The sequence below is a fragment of the Zootoca vivipara genome, chromosome 6 (assembly GCF_965207765.1).
Source record: "Zootoca vivipara chromosome 6, rZooViv2.hap1.1, whole genome shotgun sequence".
NCBI classification, from domain to species: Eukaryota; Metazoa; Chordata; class Lepidosauria; order Squamata; family Lacertidae; genus Zootoca; species Zootoca vivipara.
This window is the reverse complement of record NC_142589.1, coordinates 18,961,085-18,988,142: the sequence shown is the minus strand read 5'-3', so window position 1 is coordinate 18,988,142 and position 27,058 is coordinate 18,961,085. Positions and strand designations below refer to the sequence as shown.

The window sequence follows — 27,058 nt, the reverse complement described above, 5'->3', positions numbered from 1 at the left end:
AAACTAAAAGCTATTTAACGCTCTGAAACTAAAACTGCAGTTTCAAACATCCACAGCAGCCGTGACTTCTGTTATGACTTTGACTGCTTAAGCTCAAGCACCGATCAGGGTTTTTGTTTTTTTTAATGACTTAGCATTTTGCTGGTACATCTGAAATGAGCCAAGGTGGCTTTGATGCCACCGTTGCCGCCACTCAAAAGGCGCTTTTGGTTTTTGCAGCACTCCAAGAAACCTGCCGAATCTGTTCCCCCAGAGTCTACAGCGGAATGGGTGCTCACACTGCAAACCGCTTGGACTCCCATGAGCTCTTGTTTCCAGCCAGAGAGAAAACATGTGGAATGAGCTGTATACCATTTTGGGTGCTCCACTGCCCATCATTCAAGAAGGTTGTGTGTTCTAGAAAGAGCAGAGTGTCAACACGTTGCCCTGCCTTTTGGGCCACCTTCCCTTTGTAGGGGCCCTACAGGAATGAAAAGCCACTGAGTCAAATGATCCAGAAAGTTGGACCTGTCTGGGAGAGAGAAGCGAGGCTTGTCCCCACCCCAAAACACACCACAAGCTTCTTTAAAAACCATACAGTGTGGTGGCAGGTATTTTGCATTGCAAACTGAAAGCAAGGGGTAAGTAGTTCGGCGTGCTCGATTCGCAAGAATGGCAATAAGCAGATACCTGGGGTGAAAGGGCCAGGATTTTAATTAGATAGGTGGAAGTCTTACCTCTGCATTTCAATCAGGATCATCATTTGAAACCAACGTTTAACTAGTGCAGCCTTTGTACTTGGGTGGGCTAGGTCCCGTTAGCACTGCACATCTAAAGTACTGTCATACCACTTTCACAGTTGTGGCCTTCCCTAAAGAATCATGGGAACTATAGTTTCTTTCTATGATGCCCCCCTGTCATAGCCAGGCCATAGCCACTGGGGGAACTGGGATGTGGACAAATTTAATATGTAAAAAATATGGCTGACCCAAGCCACTCGGAACGTTATAGTTTTAAACCAGCTCCTTGAATTGTACTCCAAAGAAAGCGAGGAGCCAGTACAGAGGTTGGATTGCCAATGTAATTTACCACCCCTTGCGTTTTCTGGAACAGCACCTTGCTTTGAGCCAAACAGGATTGTTATATTAAACTAACACCTTGTCCACAGGCTTCTTCGGTGTTTCAGTGCACCTTGATTCCTCTTAATTCTATGGAATCAAATGACATGTTCCTGCAGATTTATGAAATTCCAGGGCCCAAACCTGAGACCTAGGACTGGCTCTTGGTGATGTCATAGGGGCAGGCCCTGGAGATGGAGGTTAATTGGAAGAGGGGAGCGGAGGAGGGCAACTTCCTCAGAGTGCAGCCAGCTCCTGCCAGACTGAAGCCTGCAAGCTGCATGCATAGCCTTCTTAGTGATTTTTAAAATTGTTATTAGATACTCTTGCCCACCTGGAAATTCAGGCCTTCCACCAGCCACCTGGAAGGGTCTAAGCAAACCTGGAAGCTTCAGGTAACTGTGCCCCTGAAGGACCAGGTCATTTTGGACTCACAACTGTGCATGTCAATTCTGTGTCCAGGGTAGCTGTCTACCAGCTCCATCTGGTAAGCCGGCTGAGACCCCACCTGCCCACAGACTGTCTCACCAGAGTGGTGCATGCTCTGGTTATCTCCCGCTTGGACTACTGCAATGCGCTCAAGGTGGGCCAACCTTTGAAGGTGACTTGCAAACTACAACTAATCCAGAATGCAGCAGCAAGACTGGTGACTGGGAGTGGCCGCTGGGACCATATAACACCGGTCCTAAAGGATCTTCACTGGCTCCCAATACGTTCCCGAGAACAATTCAAAGTGTTGGTGCTGACCTTTAACGCCCTAAATGGCTTCGGCCCAGTATACATGAAGGAGCGTCTCCACCCCCATCGCTCAGGTCCAGCTCTGAGGGCCTTCTGGCGGTTCCCTCCCTGCGAGAAGTGAGGTTACAGGGAACCAGGCAGAGGGCCTTCTTGGTCGTGGCGCCTGCCCTGTGGGAACGCCCTCCCGTCAGATGTCAAGGAGATAAAGAACTACATAACTTTGAGAAGACATCTGAAAGTTTAGGGAAGTTTTTAATGTCTGATGTTTCACTATATGTTTTATATATGCTGTAAGCTGCCTTGATCATATTATTAATTATTGTCAGGTAAGACCCGGAGGTCTGGCAACTCTATTCCCCTAATGCACAATGTGTTTGTAACCCTTACAACAGCTGCAAGTTGGCATCACCCCAAGATAACAAGGAAAGCTTGATTTCTCGCCAGCGTGGAACCACTTCAAAAAGAGCCAGTCCCTCAGGTCAGTGCACCCAAGTGGGTAATCTGGTCCCACCTTGAATCTGGCGTGGTAACAAATCAGCAGCTCTTCGAGAATATTTGTTGCATGTTAAGTGTGGAGAACTTTGCTGTGGTGTTCTGGTTTTTCTTTTTAAATGCAACCATTTATCAATTCAAATGATAAATCATCAGAACTTTCCCCCGTGATACACTTAACTCCACTCTCGCGGCTCAACTGGCCCCCAAAGGTTCAGCAGAGAAAAAAGATGACATGGGGAAATGACACGGATTCTGTGGAGCCAGATCATACCTGGTCATTCACAGGACACACGGCTAGGTTTTGTTCTTCGCTGGAGCAGGCCACCCGGATGTACTTCAGCCAGTTCCCGTTTCCTGTCTGGTTGGCATCGACGCAGAATTTCTCAGTGCCCAGGTCATCGCCAATCTGAAAGAGAAGGCAGTGTTTTTTAAAAAACAACCCAAATTGGAAGACCTTAAGACAGGGGTTGGGAACGGCTTTTCAGCTGGAGGGCCGCATTCCTTTCAAAGCAATCTCCAGAGGGCCACATGGCGCCAAAGGCAGAAGTGGGAAGAACAACCATGGCAAAATTTACCTTTATACACATACCCACACATGGATCTCCTCTCCATCCTCCATCCAGGTAAGCAAGGGGCATTATCAGAGTTCAGGGACACATTCAAATGCTCAAGGAGGATCTGAAGCAGGGCTAGTGAGGGCTGTGGTCTGGGGAGAGTTCTGAGGGCCAAATGGAGGGGGTTGAGGGCCGCATTGGGCCCCAGAGCCTGAGGTTCCCTACCCCTGCTATAAGTATTTAAGTACAGACATGAGCAGAGTGGGAGGGAGAATAGCAGCCCAACATTTATTGGCCCGTTCAAATCGGATCAGTTGCGTATTGGAACTCATAACCTCTCTTGGCCTTTCTTCCTTTGTGCAAATTGAGAAAGTGCACAGTCATGCAAGGGGGTCATGCTGCCATAACCATGCCAAAGGCCATAGCTCCATGGTAAAGCGTCTGCCTTGAATGCAATGGCTCCAGAGTTCAATCCCTGGCATCTCCAGGTAGGGCTTGGAGAGGCCTCTTTCTCTGAAACCCTGGAAAGCTGCTGCCAGTCAGGGTAGACAATACTGAGCCAGATGGACCGGTGGCATGTTCCTATACTGTGGGCTGCATCCCTGAATCAAGCAATTTATGCCCAAGTTTCACCCTGAAATCCTGCACACACAGAAGGGCTTATGTGAAAAAAATTAATAAGCCAGCAGTTGGGTTGCTTATGAAAACCAGCCCCTTGAACAAAGTATTTCTGGGCATGCACAGAGTGCCTTTAACCTAGCTACAATTGCAACCAGTCACTACACATTTGGGTTTGAGGTCGAAGGGTGCGACTTCTAGGCAGAGATGGATCCAGATTCCTCCCCCCCCTTTTAAAAAAGTACATTGAAAGAGAGAATGGGGTTGATTAAAAGGCAGCATGCTTCATTGTCAATCTAAGCACCCTTCCCCAACCTGGTGCCCTCCAGATACCGTTAAACTCCACTGGCCCATGCTGACAGAGCCAATCACCTGGGATTGTGGGAGATGGGAGTCAAGCAACGTTGGGAGGGTACCAGGCTGAGGAAGACTGGGCAAAGGCAAGTTATCTTGGCTGAAGCCTAGGAACAGAAGCCCAGTTGCGATTAAGCAGGCTCTCCTTCATGGAGAGCCTGGGTTGCGGTGGAGGCTAACAGGACACCCTCCCTTCTGTTGAGTGGGATTGACTAGATGACCAGGGCTGCAATTGGTGGATTCGTCTTTGTGGGGTAGATTTGGATGTTGCAATTTGGGGACAGCCCACTGGTTTTATATTACTTGCTCGCAGCCGGGGCTTTCTCTTTGCTGCGAGCTTCAGATCACCCGCCCACCCTCCCTTTAATTAGGCTGTTGCGTTTGACCTTGCTGTGCCTGTCATGGGGTTGTCTGCTTTTGAGGCAGGGGCCCGGTAGGAATATTTCCATTTGGCTGATTGGCTGGTGCCACTTGGTTTTCGCCTACTGCGTAGCAATTCGTCACAACTTGTAAGGCTGCGGTTAGGCATTGGTTCATAAATTGGTTGGTGGAGGGATCGCGATTGGTTGTGCTGGTCCCTCCAATGCTGTTGGTTTGTGGAGGGGCCAGAATTGATTGTTGGTTGTGCTGGCCCCTCCAATGCTGCTGCTGCAAGGGTGAATTCCGTTAAAGGAATCCAGGGGCTTGACATGCTTTAGTCCGTACCCTGACAAAGGATTCGGGCCACGCAAGAGCCCCTGGGAGCATTTGGCAGAGTGGCGAAGGGCCAGCCTTCCGGCTCGGAAGCGGGGAAGTCAGTTAGTTCTGTCTTAGAGACAGATGTATGTATGTGTATGTATTTATGGAACCAATGCCTAAGCAACCACTCACATTTTTTGTATTTAAATAAAGTTGTGGCCAAAATTATGCCAGAAACCTTAAACTTAATTCATGTGTGAAGTGTGATTTATTGGGGGGCATCCTGGGGACCTCGATGTGCAAACAGAAGCCCTGATTACAGACATGCTCACAAATACTTAGAACATACAAAGTGTGGGAAATAAAATGATGGCAGTGACCTTTAAAATAAAAACCGCGGTTGTTTTCTGTCATTCTCTTTCTCTTCTCAAAGGGAGATGTATTCACCCTCTACTTTCTTCACACAGGAAAGGTAGCAAGTTATGTGAGAGTATCTGCAGGCAGGTAGCAAAGATTTTTCACACACACCCTTTTCTTTCTTTCTTTTTCGCAGAGGCAAGTGAGCGTTCTCAAGAGCTTGGGTACTTCCCCAGTGTGATTACTGCAGTGTGGTCCAGAGATGTGAGTCTGGTTAAGGAACTGCAACTGGAATAGGACACAGCTCCCAGGCTATTGGCTGGGGTTAGGTGCTGGGAGGTTAGGGCATCACTGTTGTAAACCTGGGAGGTTGTGCAGGAGCAGGGATGTTTGAAATTGGGACCCAGGCAGGTCTGGCCTGGATCCCTTTGTTAGACAAGCACAGGAGATGTATTGCCTGGGGTGCTAAATACAGGTGAAACTCTGGAAACTAGAATATCGTCAAAAAGTGTGTTTATTTCAGCAATGCAACTTACTATTTTTTTCTTTTTCTTTTAATTTTTACAAACGCTTTCTTTTGGAAATTCCACAGTAATAAAACAAATAGTTACAATAATAAACATCGCTATTATATTTCATTAGTAATTCCATTCCATTTATTATTGACCCGCCTAACGACAAATAATTACAATTACAACAAATAAAGGCTCGACATATCTTGCTTTGCATGTCATGCATCTATCTCATATATTAGTTTCACCTTTTAAGGTGCATTACTGAAATAAATGCACTTTTCGACGATATTCTAATTTTCCGAGTTTCACCTGTAGATAGCCAATTGCTTCTATTGGTATTTTTTTTTGGGGGGGGGAATAAAGATGATGCAATCCAGGCTGGTTGCAATTTTGAGGGGGAGGTGAGTAACACAGAGAAACTAAACATTGAGCGCTATATGCATTTTAGTGTACCAGCCATCTCCCTAGAGATCTGACATAGCAGATGTACGTATCGTGTAGGCACACAACTTAAGTGCGCCAAAAGACAGCCCGTTGCTTCCCCCCCCCCACACACCTGTATATTTGTAAATAAACAGAACTACTACAAAATGCCAGGGATCTCCTTCCTAAGGAAATCAAAGTTTAGTAAGTGTTGGGCCTTCGAAACTATTCGCTGCTCTAAGAAGTGGAGCAAGCTTAACAGTACTAACTTGGACTAAGTTACTGGAATGTTCTGGGCTCCATTCAAAGTGTGGAAGTGTTAAGCTTCAAAGCCTCCTGCTTTGAGAGATGGCTGGCTTTTTTTTTTATGGATGATGAATGCAATGTGCAATCAGCCGGATGTGGAAAAACCCAGTGCATGCAACAATGATTTGCATACCTTGGACCTTTGGCAAGCAGAAAATGACATCTCTGCTTTTGCGAATGAGTATCTCTCAACCCGCAAAGCTAGTGAATGGGAAAGGGGGGCAGGGGGGTGTCCAGAAGAATCCCTGACAAGATGGTCACCCCACTTCTGTTTAAAAGCCTCCAATGAAGGAGAGGCCACCACCTTCCAAAGGAGTGCTTCCCACTTTCGAAGAGCTATTACTGTCAGAAAGTTCTTCTTAACGTTCAATCAGAATCACCTTCCTTGCATTGGGAATGCCTCAGCCTGGGCCCCACCCCCTGGACATAGCTGCCAAGTTTTCCCTTTTCTCGTGAGGAAGCCTATTCAGCATAAGGGAATTTCCCTTTAAAAAAGGGATAACTTGGCAGCTATGCCCCTGGAGCAGCAGAAAGCAAGCTTGCTCCATCTTCTATGTGTCAGCCCTTCAAATATTTGAAGATGGCCAAGCCTTACTCGTAGTTGACTCGTAGAAATGGACAGGCCCCAGTTCATCACATCCGTTCATTTCAGTGTGACTACTCAGGGTAGGATTGATATTGAGTACAACCCAATGGGTCTACTCTGAGTCTACCTTGATATAAACCACAGTGGGGTGTTGCTGTTTTTTTTTTTTTATAAAAAAAAACCACCAACATCTTCTGCTTGGGTTATTTCTGTATTATCAAAGCCTCCTGTGTGGATGCAGATAGGGAAATTGGGGAGGTGGTGAAAGGGAAGGCAGCGGTCTGTGTGGAGCTGGGGGAGGGAAAGGATTCTACTCCTTGACAAGAGGTGACAATGCAATGCTTTGCTGGCTGTCTCTGCGTTTCTTCACTCATCACTTTTGTCTGGGCTCAACTCTGTCCTCCTCACCCCCCCCCCCCAGTCCCTACCTCCAGGCATGTTGTTTTGATTGCCTCACTCCTTAGGCTGGCCATTTCTGCTTTCTCATGTTCAGTTATCTTATGGGATTGAGGCGTGGAATTCGCTGGCATGGGACATAGAGATGGCCTTTGGTTTACATAGGGTTGTAGCCAAAGCTAGTCCTACTTGGAGAAGACCCAGTGTGGTGTATGAGGACCTAGGAGACCAGGATTCAAATCCCTAGGAGCAGGACTTGAAGCTCATGGGGTGACCCTGGGACAGTCACTGCCTCTCAGCATAATTTACCTCACAGGGGTTGTTGTGAGGATAAAATGAGGAGCAGGAGAAGAACTAGGTATGTCCCCTTAAGCTCCCTGGAGGAAAGGTGGGATATAAATGTAATAAAGAAAGAAATAGATGTGAATTAATGGGCATGGCTCATGTACGTCCATTAACTTCAGTGGGTCTACTTTGAGTAGGACCTGGATACAGCCAATGTCTTTTAAGGGGAGGGGGGACATTGTGGTGGGATAGGTTCTTCAACCATGATAGTGAAATGGGACCTTCCATGAAGGGCTGTTTCCTTCATGCCCTGCATATGGGCTTCCCAAAGGTTCACCATTGAGGGAGTCAGGATTGGTTCATTAGATAATGCAGGGCCCTTCTTACGTCCTTGGTTCAAAGCCTTGGGTGGCTTTAAAAGAGGATGGGGCAAACTGATGGAGGGTAAGCCTATCAATAGCTCCTCGCTACAATGGCTGTGTTGAGAACATAAGAAGAGCCTGCTGGATCAGGCCAATGGCCTACCTACTCCAACATCCTGTTCTCACGGTGGCCAACCATACGCCTTTGAGGAGCCTGGAAGCAGAATCTGAGCACAAGAGCACCTCCTCCTCCTCTGGTTTCCAGCAACTGGCATTGAGAAGTATTGCTGCCTCTGATCATGGAAGGACAACAAAGTCATAGTAGCTAGTAGCCATCAATAGCCTTTCCCTCCATGAATTTGTCTAATCGCCATCCAAGTCGGTAGCCATCATTGCCTCTTGTAGGAGCCAGTTCCATAGTTGAAGTGTCCTTTGCGTGAAGAAGTACTTTCTGTTATCTGTCCTGCTGTGGGAGGCACTATGGATACCAGTCACTAGGAATAAGTAGAATAATAGAATTGTAGAGTCTAGTCCAACCCTCCCTGCAATGCAGGAATATGCAGCTGTCCCATACGGGGATCGAACTGGCAAACTTGGCATTATCAGCACCATGCTCTGACCAACTGAGCCAAGTAGGGAGAGCAGGGTTGCACTCAAGGCCTGCTTGCTGGTGTTCCATGTCAAATGTATAGCCTGTTATTACAGGACTAAATCATGCATACATGATGTGCATCAGGATAATGGAAAACAGTCCATAAATGCAGGAACAAAATTTAAGTATCCAACAGCTGAATAAAATGGAGGCATAGGGTGTGTGTACATGATGCACCACTGATGACATTGCTCACCTGAGGGGGCAGTACCCTTTGATTTAAGCCCAGCCCTGGAAACGGGTGTGGATTCCAGCAGCAGCACAAAGCGGCGGCCCTCTCCACCCACCCAAAAAAGCGTGCCGGGTCCTCCTTGCAGCCGGTTTATAGTCCCATGTCAGCAAACCTCACAAGCGCTCCGGCAGTTGAGATGAGAAAACATTGGTCTAAGATCCGGTGTGGGTTTTCACTTTTTAAATGTGCTACCATTAAACTGCAGGAGTTCACAGGGCAAAGGGTTGCAGAGCGAACCACAGAGCTGACCACAATTTTACACGTTTGAAGCAGAGAGTTCTGTGTTTTGAAATTGCCAGCAGAGGGAGAGGAATAAACTGCGCCCTCCCAGAGCAGCTACTGAGAGCAACAAGGAGAGAGGGGTTTTAGTAAAGCAGGAAATTATGTTCGGCAAGGCAAAAAGAGTGCTACAATTGTGGAAAGAAGCCGTGTCCTCATAACCTTTAATGATTATTGTTATTTTGCAAGATTATTACCATCGCCTCCTTTTTTCTCTGCCAGAAAACACATATTCTGCTTTTTTCAGAAGGTACAAAGAAAGCAAGCTTCTGAGTACTATTTGCACCACAAGGTGAAGCACCTATGGCCCTCCAGAAATTGTTGGATGCCAGCTCCCGTCAGCCCCAGATACAAATGGATGAATATGTCAATTTTGGGTTCTCTTTGGTCCTCATTTTTCTCCTTCTCCTTTACGCCCCTTGGTCAGACCCGACCCAGGAGCAAAGCTGCAACCGGCTAGCGGTGTTGGGCTGTCATGCAAGTAAGTTGTCTTCATAGCCAGGTTCCAATGAGGGAGCCTGTCGCCGGGGCGTCTTGCCGTGCGCCCCCTCAAGAAATGAACCCGGGGCCACAGACCCCCAGCGCCCTCCCCCACTATGCCACTGACTGGTCCAAGGTCACCCAGTGAACTTCATGCCTGAGTGGGGATTTGAACCCTGGTCTCCCGGGTCAAAGTCCAGCACCCTAACCGCTACACCGCACTGGCTCTCTTATTGAGAAGGACTGCCAATCCATGCTCTGTGTCTTGTCTAGCTGCAGACATGCCACACCAGCCATTCCTACCCCTCAGCAAACCCTGCTGTGACTGGGGCTCTGATCCTGCAAGCATGCAGGAGGCAACCATGGTGTGTGTGGAGGACGGCGACAGTGGGGCAGTCCTTGGTGGTCCTTCACAACACTAATAATAAATCCCATAAAGTGCTACTAAATCCAGGCAAAATAAATTCACCTTCTGGGGTTCCCTTCCTTTGCCCATTGGGTCGCTTGTCCCATGCCTTACGAACTCTCATCTCAACTTCATACAAAGTCCCCATTGTCAATGGACAGTCGTCTTAAGAGTGTCTTAGCTGAATCTGAGCGTGCAATAGGATGTCAGGCTTACGTTCCAATAAATAAATCAAACACACTTAAGACCCGTTAGACACCCCGATCACCTTCTTTTTTTATTTTATTTTTAGCCCTATGCCAAGCGAAGTTTTTATTGGATACACTCAACTGATCCTACAGTACTGTAATGGGTCTCTCTCTCTCTCTCTCTCTCTCTCTCTCTCTCTCTCTCTCTCTCTCTCTCTCCTCAGCCCCCCCCCCCATTTTACGGACAAAAGACCTTTTCTTGTCTTCAAGGGCTGAAAAGTTTATCCAAATATTCTGGGCTTAGTACTAGCCCCTTTCTGAATTGATCAGCTCAGTAAAAGGACACTTTGTACCTTAAAACACACACACACACACACACACACACACACACACACACACACACACACACATGAGGGAGACCAGCAAAGGGTAGTTGGCAGGGGGTGAGGAATGTGCTTAAACCGAAGGATGGTGTCAAACGGACAGAACTGGGGTATAACCACTCGTCTCTTCTGCTTTTCAAACTACTTGGGTAACCCACAGGAGGAGCAAATGGTATAATCAACGGTTTCCCTACCAGCGAAACTCCCTTTCACCTTTCAGGTTGGTACTCTGCAGGTGTCAAATATATACAGTGGAACCCCGGGTGACAAATGCTTGGGGTTACAAACACTTCGGGTTGCAAACTCCACTAACCCGGAAGTAGTACCTCAGGTTAAGAACTTTGCCCCAGGATGGGAATGGAAATCGCATGCTGGTGGCAGGGCGGCAGTGGGAGGCCCCATTAGTGAAAACACGCCTCAGGTTAAGAACGGTTTCGGGTTAAGAACGGACCTCAAAACAAATTAAGTTCGTAACCCGAGGTACCACTGTATATATATTCTGGGATGAGAATATACGTCTTAGAGACGTACAAATGTATTAGTTTCAGTTTCTCATTGTTCCAGTCCTAACTTTAGTTCTGCACTTCTGTGCATCAGGTTTTTCTTTTGAAGTCCTAATCAAAATTGATCATCAATTTTAGTGCGCATTTCTCCTAAGCTACATGTTTTTGTATGCCGAACAATACCCGCTTTTGCAAGCACTCCCCCTCCCCCAAAGGAAAGCATTTTTGCATGTGATTTCCACGGACATGCACTTTTTAAAGGCTCACTTTCTCCTAATATGCAGTACAAGCGCATGCTATGTGCAGTTAACTTGCGCGGTTTCAACCACACGTAGTTGAAGGCAGGCTGGTTGAATCTGTGCATGCTAAACCCAAGCAAGGCTGAGAGCTTAAAAGCTCTTTGTGCACTGAGTCCACTCGCACGAGCATCCCAGAGCCCTGTGAGATCTCACGCGAGCAACCCAGAGCCAGAGTGCTGAGTAGGCCTTCCCCAAGCTCAAGGCAGAGAGTTTAAAGACTGTACGTGCCAGGTCCCCTTGGGTTCATACCTGCCAAGTCTCCCGCAGAAAAATACGGGATCAGCAGCAGTAGCGGCACCGGAAGTTGCACCAGAGGTTGTCCGGCGACCATCTTGGGGGTGGCCACATGGCGGCAGCCATTTTAGGGGTGGCCATGCGGCCACCTCCAAGATGGCCGCCGCCATGTGGCCACCCCTAAGATGGCCACCGGGCATGCATAGAAGCTATTTCCGGCGCCAGCGGTGTCCATTTTCTGGTGCCCATAGATGGGCAAACCGGGACCAGAAAAATGGCTGCTGGGAGGAGCAGATTTAAGGGAGATTTACGGGAGAGGATCTCAAACGGGAGACTGCTGGGAAATGGTAAGAAAAACAGGGGTTTCCCGGGGAATACGGGGTACTTGGCAGCTATGCTTGGGTTACCCAATGTGCAAAAAGTGTGTAAGCTTTCTGCCCTGCTTGCTGGGCAAGGCCTACTTGCTACGTGAGCTCTGGGAGTATGTGGGATTCCCCCTCTCTCTCCCCCTCACCCACTAGCCGTGAGGGTGCCTCCAAGTGTTTGGTATACACAATTTTCATGTATACATGGAACCCTTGGAACAGAACCCCCATGTAAGATGCAATAGTATTGTACACATGTTTTGTACGCAGTCTTTAGAGAACTTCCATTGCAAAATTTGGAGACCTGAGAAATCTTATCGATCTTATTGAGACACTTTGCTTCCCTGGAAGTTCTTCAGATGTTTTCCCCAAGCAGGAACTTGAGTCATTTTGCTTTAGGGAAGCAAAAGCAACTCAATATGGTAAATAACTTTAGAAGACATCTGAAGGGAAGTTTTTTTTAAAAAAAAAGTTTAATATTTTATTATGTTTTTTATGTATGTTGGAAGCCACCCAGAGTGGCTGGGGCAACCCAGTTAGATGGACGAAGTATAAATAAAATTATTATTATTATTATTATTATTATTATTATTATTGAATAGGACGCCCCTATTTTCATCTGTGAAATGTTGGAGAGCATGCTCTCTGTCCATGTTCCCCACACCACACATCATTTCACTTCCACCGTGTCCTCCTTACTCCCATTCCAGGGATGCGGCTGGTGCTGTGGTCTAAACCACTGAGCTTCTTGGGCTTGCCGATCAGAAGGTCAGCAGTTCAAATGCCCGTGATGGGGTGAGCTCTGTCCCAGCTCCTGCCAACCTTGCAGTTCGAAAGCACACTAGAGCAAGTAGATAAATAGGTACCGCTGCGTCGGGAAGGTAAACAGCATTTCCGTGCGCTCGGGTTTCCGTCACAGTGTTCGGTTGCGTCAGAAGCAGTTTAGTCATGCTGGCCACTTGACCCGGAAAGCTGTCTGTGGACAGCCTGAAAGCGAGATGAGCACCACAACCCCATAGTCGCTTTTGACTTAACCATCCAGGGGTCCTTTAACTTTTTCTTTACCTATACCTTACTCCCGTTCCCCTGCAAACAAAAAAACCTAAAAGCACCAATGTTGAAATCTTTCTGTTCTTCCTGCCTTAAGAAATATGGCAAATGGCCTTTATTTTTCAAGAAGGAATTGAACCTGCTTCATGCCAAATCTATGCGTCAGCAGATAAATACCCATAAATCTCCCTGCCTCTGCCTTATTAGAATGGTTGCTAGGTAACTGGAGCCAGGCCGGCCTCTCCTCCAGTACGTGTGCTGCCTGTCAGGGTCGGTCAACAGCATGAGTTGTTGGCAACAGTGCAGGGATATCCCTGGGACCATGTGCCACAGGTGCAGCCATCGAGGCATTAGTCAATGATTAGGCCTCGTAAAATATATGAATAGTGTTTCTTTAAGAAGCTATAAAGTTTTATGGAGGAAAAAATCCATGTGTAAAGCATTTCGGTCTGCTCCATGGCTGGTCATTCAAAATTTCACTCGTTTCTGTCAGGGCCCCGATAATTAAAACTGTGGCAAGGGTCTGGTTTCTATAATGTCGCCCATCTGGCTTTCGGAGATGAAGCAAATGTAATTGCCGGGGCAGCAAAGAACTGTTGTTGGGGTGGTGTGAGGTTTTTTTGGGGTTTTTTTGCCATTTACTGGGCTTTCATTTTGTCTTTAAAACCGGAGGCTTGGGGCATGTAGCATAAACTTACAGAGCACCAAAGATCGTTAATGGACGTTGCGAAGCAGTGGGGAGGGCAGGAGAAGTTACGCCATGTGCTTTATAAGTTTGACACTGAAGGCTCATTAATGAAAAAAAGTTAGATTTCAATCTGTGGGGCGGGTGGGCGACAATTGTTTGAAACTGTTTGCTAAAAGGTATCTGTGTGTCTGTATAGTTTTGTGCATGTGGTTTAGGGACTTAAGAGGTGTTGCGTTGTCCTTTGGGGCACCTGAAGTAATAAACAACGGCCTCCCATTAAGGAATCAAGTCATCTTCTGATGCCATCTCTCCTTGAAAAGATAAAGGCATTTGTGTGTAACTGTTGTTAGATTTTAATTGTGACTCTTTCCAGCTTTATAATTTGCAGATTTGCCTTCAGTTATCATCTTTTGCATGTTTTTAGCTTTTTGGTATTTCTTTCTTTTTTTTGCTTTCATTTGTGTGAGGTGCCTTGAGTCCTGGTGTGGGGAAAAGGTGGGGCATTAATAATAAGAATGCCTTGTGAGGTTGAGGAGAGGAGAATTGTGAAATGCGTTGAAAATAAAGCAGGCGATCCATCGCAAAGTGAAAAAGCCAGAGTGGTGCTCGGCTGGTTTTTGTTTTTTTCCTCCACAGAGCTTCTTTCTATAAGGTCAGCCCGATGTCTTTGGAGGGTAAAAATCCCCAACCCGTGCTGCCTACTTGCTGACTACAAAACGAGATTGTACAACACAATGCCTTGCCTGATTGTCCCACGCAGCTATCTCACATCATGAAAGGCTATCTGTGCTCCTGAATGGCAACACTGTGTGACAAGACAGTGTCGGGATTGTTGGAGCCGTGTCTTCACTAAGTCAAACAGAAAAAGGTCCCCCGCCTTTCCTCTTCTTCTTCTTTGGCTGGGAGAAAATGAGCATATGGAAAATCCCAAGCGGACAGTACTTTGCCTTTCCCCCCCTTTTTTTCTTTTACCCTAATGGGAACATCAACGGCACATCTGGTATCATTTTAGGACTTTCTGAAGATGTTCCACTTTGGAAAAGGCAGGAACACCTCGGGGTGGATGGAAAACAGAGAACTGAGGGCTTCTGTGTAGAAGTTCAAGAATAATGGCAACAGCGGCTGTCAATGCACGTCTAAGGATGTGACCAGACAGTGGTGCTGAATGGGGAATAAGATATGCACACAGAGAGAGTGCAATCCCATACTTGATACACTCCACTCTACTTTCCCCTCATTTTTGCACCGTTAATTTATGTCAGGGCTCACCAAAGTTTCACCCTCAGGTGGGCCCATTTGCAAACCAAAGAAACCATTGTGGGCACCACTTTCACGCAGCGCCCTGAGAGGAAGAGCAGGAGCTCTCGGGAACAATCTCCACCATATCTAGGGAGGGCTGGGGAAAAGACTTGTGTCTGAAACCCCAAAGAGACACTGCCAGTCTGAGCAGACAATACTAAGCTAGACAGACCAACAGTCTGACTCTGCATAGGACAGCTTCCGAAGTTCCTCTGTAGAGTTGGTGTCAGTCTCCCTTCCTTGAACACGACGACAGAGGCTCTTATTTGAAAGTATGGAAGAGATATTTATTTAGGCTAAAAGTGCAAGGACCAGAAGCCCACATTCCAAGGTCAGTGAGCAAGGCAAGAGGTTCATAACCGAACAGAAGGTAGGAATATGTTCCAACAATTGGCATGCCCTTCCTGCCACAAGATCCTCTCTCTCTCTCAGGTTGTGCTGCGTGTGCACACATGCACTCTATCTGGGTGGGTGAGTCTGATGCCATGTCATACCTGCCAAGTCCTGGATGGAAAAATCCGGGATTGGCAGCCGCGTGGCACCGGAAGTTGCATAGACGCAACTTCCGGTGGCGCTTTGCCCTTCTATGGGTGCCAGAAAATGGTGGCGCCAGCGCCGGAAGTCGCTTCTACGCATGACCGGAAATGCATAAAAGCGACTTCCGGCGCCACCGCCACCACCATTTTCTGGTGCCCATAGAAGGGCAAAGCGCCACCGGAAGTTGCGTCTACGCATTTCCGGACACGCATAGAAGCGACTTCCAGTGCCGCCATTTTCTGGTGCCCATAGAAGGGCAAAGGGGCACCAGAAAAATGGCCGCCGGCAGGAGCGGATTTAAGGGAGAATAACAGGATAATAACCGATACGGGAGACCGCCGGGAAACGGTAGGAAAAAAGGGGGTTTCCCGGCGAAAACGGGATACTTGGCAGCTATGTGCCATGTGCCAAGGTGGCTCCTGATTCTTGGTGGGACTGTGCCTTGTCCCTTTGTCTCCAGCTCCAGCACCACCACCTCTTGTTGTCCCTCTTTCTGGCTGGCTGGTGTCCTTCTCACTCTTTGATGGGGCTCTGCACTCCACAGGAAGGCCAGGAGAGAAAGCAGATGACATACTTCCTCCTCCCTAGCGTCGTAAGTCACAAGGGGTGGGCCTGCATCCCTGGGTGCCCAACTTTCAACCTCCTCCATCAGGTGGAGCCAAGGGTCCCATGGCAGTTGGCAACCACCGTAGGTACAAAACAAAGTTATCTCTGTAGCGTAATAGATTAGCAACGTAGTTGCTAAAGGCAGAGGCAAAATTCCCACATGTGGTCCTCGTTATTATACTCGCTCAGAGATGAAAGCGGACAGGAACATGATAAATTGGACCATGCACTCAAAACCGACGAAAATATTTTCATTGCTGCGTTCTCAATGCAATTATGGGGCAGTCTCCTTGATGCCCACTGAATCGCTAACATTTCTAATTAGATGTGCTCGCTTCATTCAACTGGCAGCGGCACTAAGTTGGAAAAACCGGGATTCTTAAACTCTGCAAAACGGCCTGCCAAGACAGCGGTCAATGGGCTAACCTTTATTAATTTGTCAACATTCTCTTTAAGTAGCCATTCATGAGCGCGGGGAGAAACACGGTCTTCAACCAAAACAAAAAGTATGCGGAACAGTGCAAGAAATGTTAACCTTTTCATACCTTATTCCATTCGCAAGTCTATTTTCAGGAACTGCAGGACAGGGGAAGGACTGCAGCTCAGTGGTAGAATATCTGTCTTGAAAATCCCAGGTTCATTCCTTGGAATCTCCAGGTAGTTCTGGAAAAAGCTGTTTTCTGAAACCCCAGAGAGTTATTGCCATTCGGAGTAGACAATTCCAAGCTAGATGGAGTGATTCAGTATAAGGCAACTTTCTGGGTTCCCATGAATTTAGGATTTAGCCCATTCAGAAACACAGGGCTCAGAAGGGCCCACTTCTCCATTCTTATTTTGCCACACAGCTTCTGAGAGGGTCTGAGTCAATGGCTGTGCTTGGGTGGAAGGACCACCATTTCCCATGCCACACGCTGATGCAACGTTGCATCCCCAGCACAGCAAGAGACAATGCTCAAAGCGGGATTGTTTAGGATCATAGGAAGCTGACTTAGGCAGAGACAAACCCTGGGCTCTGCCTCTGAACCGCAGCCTGTTTCCTCCTGAAAATGGAAAATTTGATGGGGGAGGGGAAAATAAGGAAGTCTAGAATGGCCTTCCCCCCATCCAGATGTTTTGGGACCATGTTTTGGAGGGGAAAGAGGCTACCAGGAAGGGGGGGGGGGATGCTGGGAGTAGAAGGGAGTTGAAATAAAAGTTGGCATGAAGGTGAAAGAGAAAATAAACCAGCAAGGTTTATGAGAATCAGTGTTGATAGGTGGAGCAGGAGCTGAAACTCAAACTCAGAAGTTGCTGCAAATAAGGATTTGCTACACATGGTTTTGATATAACATAACACTACAACACCATCTAGAGTATCATGTGTGTGTGTGCGTGCGTGCGTGTGCGTGCACTATTATTATAGGCAGGACACAAAACTGATTATATAGTTATGGAAACACGTTGCCCTAAAGCAGATGCACATGAAGAAAGCACTCTAATAAAGGTAGACCGGTCTCCGAGGAAAGGAAAAACCGTATTAATATAATATTTACAAATGAGCAGGCTGCCTTCAGCACTCACACGGGGAAAGGAGAAGCAAGGAGACACCCAGATCCATGGCTTCCCACCTTGACCAAGCTCTCCATGTATGCTGAACTAACTTTGCCAGGTTGCAACCGACAAGGGAGCAGTGGGGAAGGAGGACCTCAAACAACCCATCTCTCTGTTCTATCTGTTGGTGTTCAGGTGGGACACTTCTGAAAGCTCTCCGAGTATTCCTAAAGGAGTTACCATGCATTTCCTAAGCATCTTTGCATTAGCAACATCCAAGGTTTCACACACACACACACACACACACACACACACACACACACACCAATCCAGGACACTATGGTGGGAGAGGCAAAACATACCTAACTTTATTCTTCTACTTGCAACTTGCAACTTTCCTGCACAAGCCCACCTACTGGCCTTTCTGCTTATATAATGGACACCACCCCAGGCAGAAAAGGGTCCTTCCCACCACCTGCTGGTTGGTCTGACTTCCTACTTGCACAGCCCCCTGAATTCAATAGAGGTTAAAGGTAAAGGTAAAGGGACCCCTGACCGTTAGGTCCAGTCGTGACCGACTCTGGGGTTGCGGCGCTCATCTCGCGTTATTGGCCGAGGGAGCTGGCGTACAGCTTCCAGGTCATGTGGTCAGCATGACAAAGCCGCTTCTGGCGAACCAGAGCAGCGCACGGAAACGCCGTTTACCTTCCCGCTGGAGCGGCACCTATTTATCTAGAGGTTACTGCTAAGTAAATGCATTTGAAATTGCAGACCTCCTGTGAGCCTCCATGTCTACTCAGACATAAATCCTACTGAGCTCCATGAGACTTAGTCCCAGATAATTTCATTTATTTACATTTATTTGTGATAAGGTACCGCAAAAAATGGCATTTTGCAAGCAAGCATGTGTACTGTTCTCATAAAACTTGGTATAAATATATAATACTCACAACTTTCACTGTTCCATTAGGATACTTTAACTTCAAAGATGTATATTGCCCTTTCTAAAACCTTTTCTTTTTAAATGTGGAATATCAATTGCTGTGCTTTTAAAAATTCTGTTATGACTGTTATACATATTGTTTATTGAGAAATCATGTATACAATACACTATTCAGTTCTGTGTGGAAGGGGCACTATTACAGGGGCTACATAATATCCATTTGGCATTTGTGAGAAATCAATCTCTTAGTTTGGAAGCACCTGCACTGTGGAACTCCCTGCCTATTGACACCAGGCGGGCACTTTTCACTGTACCCTCCCAGGCACCTGCTCAAAACAATTTTGTTTAGGCAAAAAGAATGACTCAGATATCTAGAATGCCGGTATGTGCTTCAATCAGATTTCAGTTTATTGCTGATTTTATTTTATTTTTGGAATGTTTTAAATAGCTGTATTTAACCAACGATTTTATTCTTTCACTAGTGTATTTCAGCCCGTTCAATAACGGGCGCTAGAACATCCCGGGGGTTCGGAGAAGTGCTTGCGGAGCGCTTCTCCGAACCCTGGGACCTGTCCTTGCTGTCGGCGGCAGGGGGACAGGAACGAAGGAAGAGAAAGGGCTTCCTTCCTCTCCCCCAGCCGCCAACAGGAAAGAGACTTCTCCGAACCCCGGGACCTGGTTGCCGGCTCTGTTGGGCGGGGGGAAGGGAGAAGCCGAAGACTGATCGGATCTTCTGCTTCTCCCTCCCCCCCCACCCGACAGAGCCGGCAACCCCGCAGCGGGGGCTTTTCGCCGTTTGCCTTCCCCCCAGGGGGAGGCAAATGGCGAAAAACCCTGCCACGCCATACTTCGGCTCCGGGACTGGCTTGGCGGTGGCGGGAAGAAGGGGAGGAATTCCTCCCCTTTTTCCCGCCGCCGCCAAGCCAGTCCCCCAGCCGAATTGCCCGCTGCCGCTTGGACTTCCTCGGCTACGGCAAGCAGGCAGACAGCTCGCCTGCTTGCCTTCGCCGAGGAAGCGCTGTCCCATGCTGGCGGTGCGTGGCAAGGCGGCGGGGGGGAGGAGCGCTTCTCTCCCCCGCTGCCTCGCAGCACACCTCCAGCATGAGATGGGGCTTCGGAGCGGCGGTTGGTGGTTGTCTCTGCCTCCAATCCCTGTGTCCGTGGGGCACATGCGCAGTAACCCAGGGACACATGGAATCTGGACGCAGAGACACTTGCACTTTATTATATAGGATTCTCTTTGTAAACCAATTTTGATGTTGTTGTTGTTGTTGTTGTTTTTGCTGCTGCTGCTGTTGTGTGTTTTTTTTAAAAAACCTAACCAATCAAGCAGTGTATATTTTAATGAAATAAGTAACATTGTTATTTTAACAACTTTTTTTTTTAAAGATTTCCCTGACGAAGGACCAGTAGAGGCTGAAACATGCTGGACTAATAAATATCTCTCGTTGCTTTTTATTCCCTATTCAAGTCATCAAAACATATGAATTGCTTGCAATGCACCGAGATAGGAAAGCCAGCAGGTTATTCCAAACTGATGTGCATTTTGCTTGTGCAAAGGCCCAGAATGCTAGAGCCTTACAAAGACAGGCGCATGGGGTCATCCCGAGTCTGGTTTTAATACGGAGCCAGCCAATCTCTGTCTCTCTCCCCCCCCCCCGGCAGCCCCAACCCCCTCCTGCCCTTCTGGGTGGACATATTTGGCTCCCGAATGGTTTGACAGTAATGATTAATATAGTGTATTAGGAGATTCCAGCGAAAATATTCGGGATCAAGCTGTGTAGTTTAGTTCTCATCAGCTGGTCGGGTCTACAGGCCTATTAAAAACAGCAGGGGAACTGCAGACTTAATCACAGAGGCTGTGCCCACGGAGGGGAGATGACACACAGACAAGCAGAAAAGATGATGGAGCCGGCCCAAGACATTTGGTGTCTAAATGTCACTCCCTTCCCTCTCTCCCTCCCTCTTCCAATTAACACAGGGCATAGGACATAGGAACATGGGAAGATGCCTGGTACCGACTCATAGCATGGTCCACCTAGCCCAGCATTGTCTACCATGACTGGCCAATGGCTCACACAGGAGACGTACCTAGTCCTACCAGCAATTGAATCTTGGACTCTCTGCATGCAGAGGAGATGCTCCTGCCACTGAGCTGTGGTCACCCCTCTAGAGTAATATTCTAGTCTTTATGGTCCTGTATAAACAAGGTGGCTCAGACCATTGGTCCATTAGTTCAGCATTGCCTACACTGACAGGCAGCGGCTGTCCAGCTTTTCAGGGCAATCGCAGCCCAACCTGGAGACACCAGAGATTGAACTTAGGACCTTCTGCATGCAAGGCAGATCCTCCATCATGGAGCTACAGTCCACCTCCAAATGACATGATCCATTTAGGATGGTCTCTTTGTTCTCCCCTTAAAAGAAGGGAAGGTATGCACGAGTTTCAGGGGTAAATCTAAGCCAAATGAGCAGAGGGAAAATTGCAGGCTTCCTTTGCTCCTTGATCTGCTGGACAGCCTAAGTAGACAGAGAAGAATCTAAACCTCCCTGCAGTGGGATGGTTCCAGCTGGGCTTGAACTGGAGAATCATAGAATTGCAGAACTGGAAGGGACCCTAAGGGCCATCTAGTTCAACCCCTGGCAAAGGAGGGACCACAGCTAAAGAATCCCTGGCAGATGACCATCCAACCTCTGTGTGTCGCTTCATACACCAGACAGCATTTTTGCTGAGGGCTCCCTCAAACCTGGAGCCTCGGAAATGGGACTTGGGGAAAGCTTCAAGCAATGAAAGCCAATATGGTGTAGTGGTTAGAGAGCTGGTCTAGGACCTGGGAGACCAGGGTTCTAATCCCCACTTGGCCATGAAGGTCACTGGGTGACCCTTGGGCCAGGTGGAATAGAAATGTGATGAATGAATGAATGAATGAGTACATAGGCTTAGGGACATTTTGAAGTTGGCTTGGGAACTGGGCTCCCATGGGTTCCAGGAATGGCCAGCTTCTGAGTTTTAGGTTCCTCTCTCTCTCTCTCTTTAAAAAAAGAGCATCCTGCCAACTACGGCTTTGGCTGTCACTGGAGCATCATGTGCCAGAAAGGGCTAAGAAACACAGAGAGGAGGGGCTTGCAATTTTCCCATTGATTGGAAGAAACCAGCCAGCTCCTTGGCTGTGGGCTTTGAGTGTGATTCTTAACATTATTAATTAGGAATCGTGACCCAGGGCTCATTGAACTGTGAAGCCCTCTGGGCTAAAATGAAATAAAAATAAACACATTGCAACCTGAAAGGAGAGATTAGGTCTGGGGCAATCCTAACAGGGGCTACTGCCACTTACTGGGTCTCATGCAAAGAAAGGAAATTATAATGATTTGATTCATTGAAAATGCACATGTCCTGCCTCTCTGTTCAATAAAAATAAAATAAAAATTACAAAACGACAACAACCAAGGGTTGTATCCAGCTAAGTTATACTCAGAGTAGATCCCTTGAAATTAATGGGCCTAAGTTAGACACACCTATTGATTTTTAATGGGTCTGCTCTGAGTAGGACTAGTGTTGGCTATTATCCCATGTCAGAATCCTGCAAGATTAAAATAATCCATTTTGAAACATAGAGAGATGCTGGTAATAGAATTTTTTAAAAAAGTGGGAGAGCCCACTCAAAGCATAATTAAAACATGATCTCGTGATGGGATCCATTACAGTAACTAATATATATTCAGTATAATTTGCACTAACAAAATAAGAAGCCTTTAATGCTGCAAAAATAGCAGGTAAAATGGGACATTGGCAGCTCCGCTTTCTGGCATTCTTCATCTGCCTCCATTGGTCTAAATCATGCCAGCATTAAGTCATATGGAATTGAGCCCATTCCTTTTTAATAGACTAAACCAGGCACGGGGACCACGTTTGGCCCTACAGACATTTCTATCCAGCCCTTGAGATTTTGCCCCAGACCACACTCCTGGATGTCAGAGAATTCCAATGGAAACAGAATAATGGGAATTGTCAAGGGTCACGAATTTGTCCCATGTCCGGAACAGCAGCAGATCTCCAGGGTCCCAGCCTTCCCCAGCACCTAGGGATTTGCCTCCTGTGTGAAAAGCAAGAGCCATCTCTCTCTCTCTCTCTCTCTCCCAAACCAGCATCTGCTCCGACTGTCAGTCAAGGGACATTTCCTTGCTAGTGAGGGCAGCTGTTCCCCATCCTGTGAGCAAACTGCAGGGGCAGTAGCCTGCAGAAGACTCAGCCCAGCTGGAGATCCCCCTGCCACTGTGCTCAGGTTTCAAGCGCAGCTTCCTAATCGTGTGTAGATGCTGGGAAATTCAACCTTTGCGCAGTCCAAGCAGGCCATAAAACAGGCACAGGCTCAGAAAAGGAGGGCGAGATGTTGGTGGCGCCTGCGGGGGAGCACAGCACGCCAAAAAAGAGAGAGAGCAATAGATTGCCTTTTACTGGGCCTGTGTGCCCTACCCAGGGGTGGCTGAAGGAGTCTAATTCCAGGCTATGTCACTCCTGCAGGTGTTCCCCATTTCTGTTTCAGGATCCTACTTTGGCACCGGTCTGTATGTGTTTTAAATTAGCACAGAAATCCACATTTCAGTCTGTATGCAGTCTCCCAAATCGAGCATACAGCAGTGCGTGTTTCTCTCAAAACGTAGCATTTCGAACACATTTTCTGGATACAGAACATATCCCGAGGAGTGAGAAAACAGGCAGGTAGCTAAATTCAAATGCACACCATTGCCTGGGAGTTGTGGGGCAGGTTAGTTCACGTGGAGGGACTACATCCCCTTCTGGGCAACATTCTGAGGCCCACATGCTAGTGGTGGGTGGGGCCAGCTGCAAAAGTAGGAGGAACAATGCATCATAAAATTCACAAACCTCTCTCTATCCTTCATCCAGACACCCAAGCAAAAACACTAAAGGGGTGTGTGAGGCAAGGCTGGTGAGAGGTGTGCCTGGGTAGAGTCCAAGGAGCCAGATGGAGGGCCTTGGGGGGCACATTTGGCCCTGGAACTGACAGTACCAACCCTGGTCTAGTTCATATCAGACTTCAAAAATATCAAATTCCTCATACTGTACTTCTCTAGTTCTAAACTATTATCACTGTCATTTCAGCCACTATTCCTTTTCTGGATTTCTCATTTTACACCTGCACAGGTGGTGTGTGTGTGTGTGTGTGTGTGTGTGTGTGTGTGTGTGTGTGTAAAGTCAAGTACATTTAAAGTACACAATTCAATCACATTTGACTTACAAACAGAAAAGAAAAAAACTTGAAAGCTATAGGGCGCTTGTTTCACTATCTTTCTAAAAGTTGGGGAGATTTTTCTACAGAACTGCATTCTAATCATGAATATGGTACATCTGTCACCCCCACTAAAGCTCAACCTTTTTACAGATGGGCAACTGAAAAGGGAAGACTGTAACAAGTTCAAGGCTGCGCAGCAGGACTCAAGCAGGTGTGGGACTTGAACAGAGGTTGAAGGTCAACTCTTCATCAGACGGGGCTACAAAGACTTAGCGAAGACCTTCTAATATATTCCACATAGGTAGAAAGTGGGGCCGCCATCTGCCTATTGCATGAGCCCTTATTCAGCCATGGCAGCAGAGAGAGGTGAACATGTTCTGGTTTCCCCAGGAGGAAAATCAAAATGGCACACGCATACCACCACTGTCTCCTGGTGGTGGTGGGAAAATGGGCCAGAGGAAGGGGTGATTTGGTCTTTGTGAACTGCAATATAAAGTGATCTGAACCACCACTAGGAAAATGGGCCAGAGGAAGGGGTGATTTGGTCTTTGTGAACTGCAATATAAAGTGATCTGAACCACCACTAGGTGGTGTTTTGACACACATCTTTGCTCAAAAACAACTTACACAAATAAAAGTATGATTAGAAATGTGCATTTGGGGAGAGAACAGGCTTTGGAAGATTATTTAAATGCATTTTTTGAGCAGATAGATTGATAGATGGGTAGGTAGATAGATCATAGTTTATACTGAAATTGAATGGTTCAGAAAGATGGCAGAACACTTGGAAACATGGTATGAACCAGAAAGTGACTAATTCACTTCCCTACAGGTTGGGCTGGCCTGGGATAACAAGGGCTGCTCCATCACTTACAGTCCAGCTTCCTTCTCCTTGGTCTCATTGTTGCCCTTCTAGGATTCAGCAGGAAGGAGGGTGGGGAGCAAAACTATTGGTTTTGTCATTGGCTCTGGTGCCACCTACTGTTGGCTTTTCTGAGCCAATGTTTCCGAGCACAATTCAAAGTGTCGGTGCTGACTTTTAAAGCCCTAAACGGCCTCAGTCCAGTATATCTGAAGGAGCGTCTCCACCTCCATTGTTCTGCCCGGACACTGAGGTCCAGCAATGAGGGCCTTCTGGCGCTTCCCTCGTTGCGAGAAGCCAAGTTACAGGGAACCAGGCAGCGGGTCTTCTCAGTAGTGGCACCCACCCAGTGGATCGCCCTTCCATCAGATGTCAAAGAGAAAAAACAACCACCAGACTTTTAGAAGACATCTGAAGGCAGCCCTGTTTACGGAAGCTTTTAATGTTTAACAGATTATTGTATTTTAATATTTTTTTTGGAAGCCAGAGTGGCTGGGGAGACCAAGCAGATGGCGGGGTATAAATAAATAAGTTGTTGTTGTTGTTGTTGTTGTTGTTGTTGTTGTTGTTGTTGTTGTTCCACCTTCTGCAAAATCAGTCCCAGTGGTCACCAGCTCCCACGGCTAGACAAAATGTTCAAGACTAGTCCTGACATAAGTTTGGAAGGATGTCTATAGGCATGCCGGCCAATCAAAAGACTGGGATAGGAACAACTCAAGACCTCAGAATATCTGTGATGTAGCAGGGTGGAAAAATATATCTGGGAAGTCCCATTACTTCCATAATTGCTGGGGTCTCAGTGCAAAATTTGGTTGCGACTTCAGGATCCTGACAAATTCTACTTGCTGAGGCTTCTAGTGGGTAAGTAAGCAGCAGCCAGACACCCCTCCCCTGTGCCTAGAATACAGCTCAAGCTGAGAGCTCCCCTCCCTCTCCCTATCTGCTGAATTACTGCCTGCCACGCAGGTGTGAAGGGCTTTGGAGAACATGAATGAAGACATGTTTAACCAAACCTGGAAGTGAGAGGTGTTGAAAGTTTAGAATTTCTCCATCGTTAGTGCAAAGGTTTCGTTGTTAATTTGCATTAAGGTGCCACAAAGAGACGTAAAAAGCAAAAAAAGCAAAATAACAAAGAAATTAAAACCAGAAGTGTATAATGGCTGGGGAGAACTCTGGAAAATAATAATTGCAGTACAGGTCACTTCTCCTATATGAGGAGACAGGCTCTGGCAGATTGAGCGGACGAGGACAACAGTGGGTCCAATGGTCAAGCAGGCGATTTCTGCACATGCTGGGGGAAGTGAGCAGCAGATAGGTCCCGTCAACCTGGGAAGGTGGTCCTAAACCTCCACTGCCTTGCGGGATATATTCGGGAGAAGAAAAGGCTAAGGAGTAAACCCTACACAAATCCAGAGTGGAGTCCCTAAGACGGTTGGGTGGCAACTCCTTCCAGCAACTCCTGCAGCCAAGCTGGTGCCAAACATTGCTCTGCTTTTCTTTGGACCACATTAGCGATGCCAAGAGGGGTGGGTGGGTCTTGTCATCTGGGCAGCCCAGGACCTTCATACACACTGCCCAGGCTTGCACCTTGGGGAGGTCACTTTGATGCTGCTAATGCAGCAGTTTGATTTCACCCGCAGTGGCACACTCAATTGTCTCTTGAGACAGAGAGATGCCAACAACGGGTCAGTGGCAGATGGGTAAAGACCAACGGGGGAACAAAGGAGCCCAGGAAGATGTCTCATGCCAAGCCAGAGCCTGGGCCCATCTAGCGCAGTACTGTCAACCCTGACTGGCAGCAGCTGTCCAGGATTTCAGAAAGGGATAATTCTCAGCCCTACCTGGAGATGCCAAAGATTTGAACCTGGGGCCTTTTTTTTTTTGCACACAAAGTGGATACTGCAGACACAGCCCTTTCCCCTGCATCTATTTATTTGGTCCACCTAACTCAGGACTGACTCACAGTGGATCTCCAGATTTCAGAGAGGGCTTTCTCCTGGCATGACCGGGAGATCCTGGGTATCGAACCTGGGAGTTTCCTGCCTGAGAAGAGTTTGTGGACCAGATGATATGAGGTGTGGGATATATCAGCTTAGCTGCCAAGTATCCCGTTTTTTGCTGGAAACCCCCGGATTTTAATCCGTTTCCCGCTATTCTCCTGAATGGAGAAAAACCCCGGAAATTCCCCGGATTTCCTACCTGCCAGGGAGCCTCCATTTTGGGTGCCGCTCTTCCCATGTGTGGGCACCGGAAATCGGGCAGAGTGGCACCGGAAGTCGCTTCTACGCATGCCCGGTGGCTACCACCAAGATGGCCACCAGGCATGCGTAGAAGCGGCTTCCAGTGCCGCTCTGCCCAATTTCCGGTGCCCACACATGGGAAGAGTGGCCCCGGAAGTTGCTTCTACGCAACTTCCTGTGCCGCGCCGCTGCTGATCCCGCATTTTTTAGTGGGAGACTTGGCAGGTATGCATATCAGGACTTCAGAACAGAGGTCTGGGTAGAAGT

The 27,058-nt window shown here is 47.5% G+C and overlaps 1 protein-coding gene across 5 annotated transcripts in view; it reads right to left on the bottom strand.

Moving 5' to 3' along the window:
- The window catches only part of PRDM16 (PR/SET domain 16), a 474,533-nt gene that overhangs the window by 69,422 nt on the left and 378,053 nt on the right, over positions 1–27,058 (bottom strand). For all 5 annotated transcript variants that reach the window (XM_060276169.2, XM_060276168.2, XM_060276167.2 and 2 more), the window contains one exon: positions 2,602–2,736. In XM_060276169.2, coding sequence (XP_060132152.2) covers positions 2,602–2,736 — 135 coding nt within the window. The remainder of the gene's footprint in view (positions 1–2,601; positions 2,737–27,058) is intronic.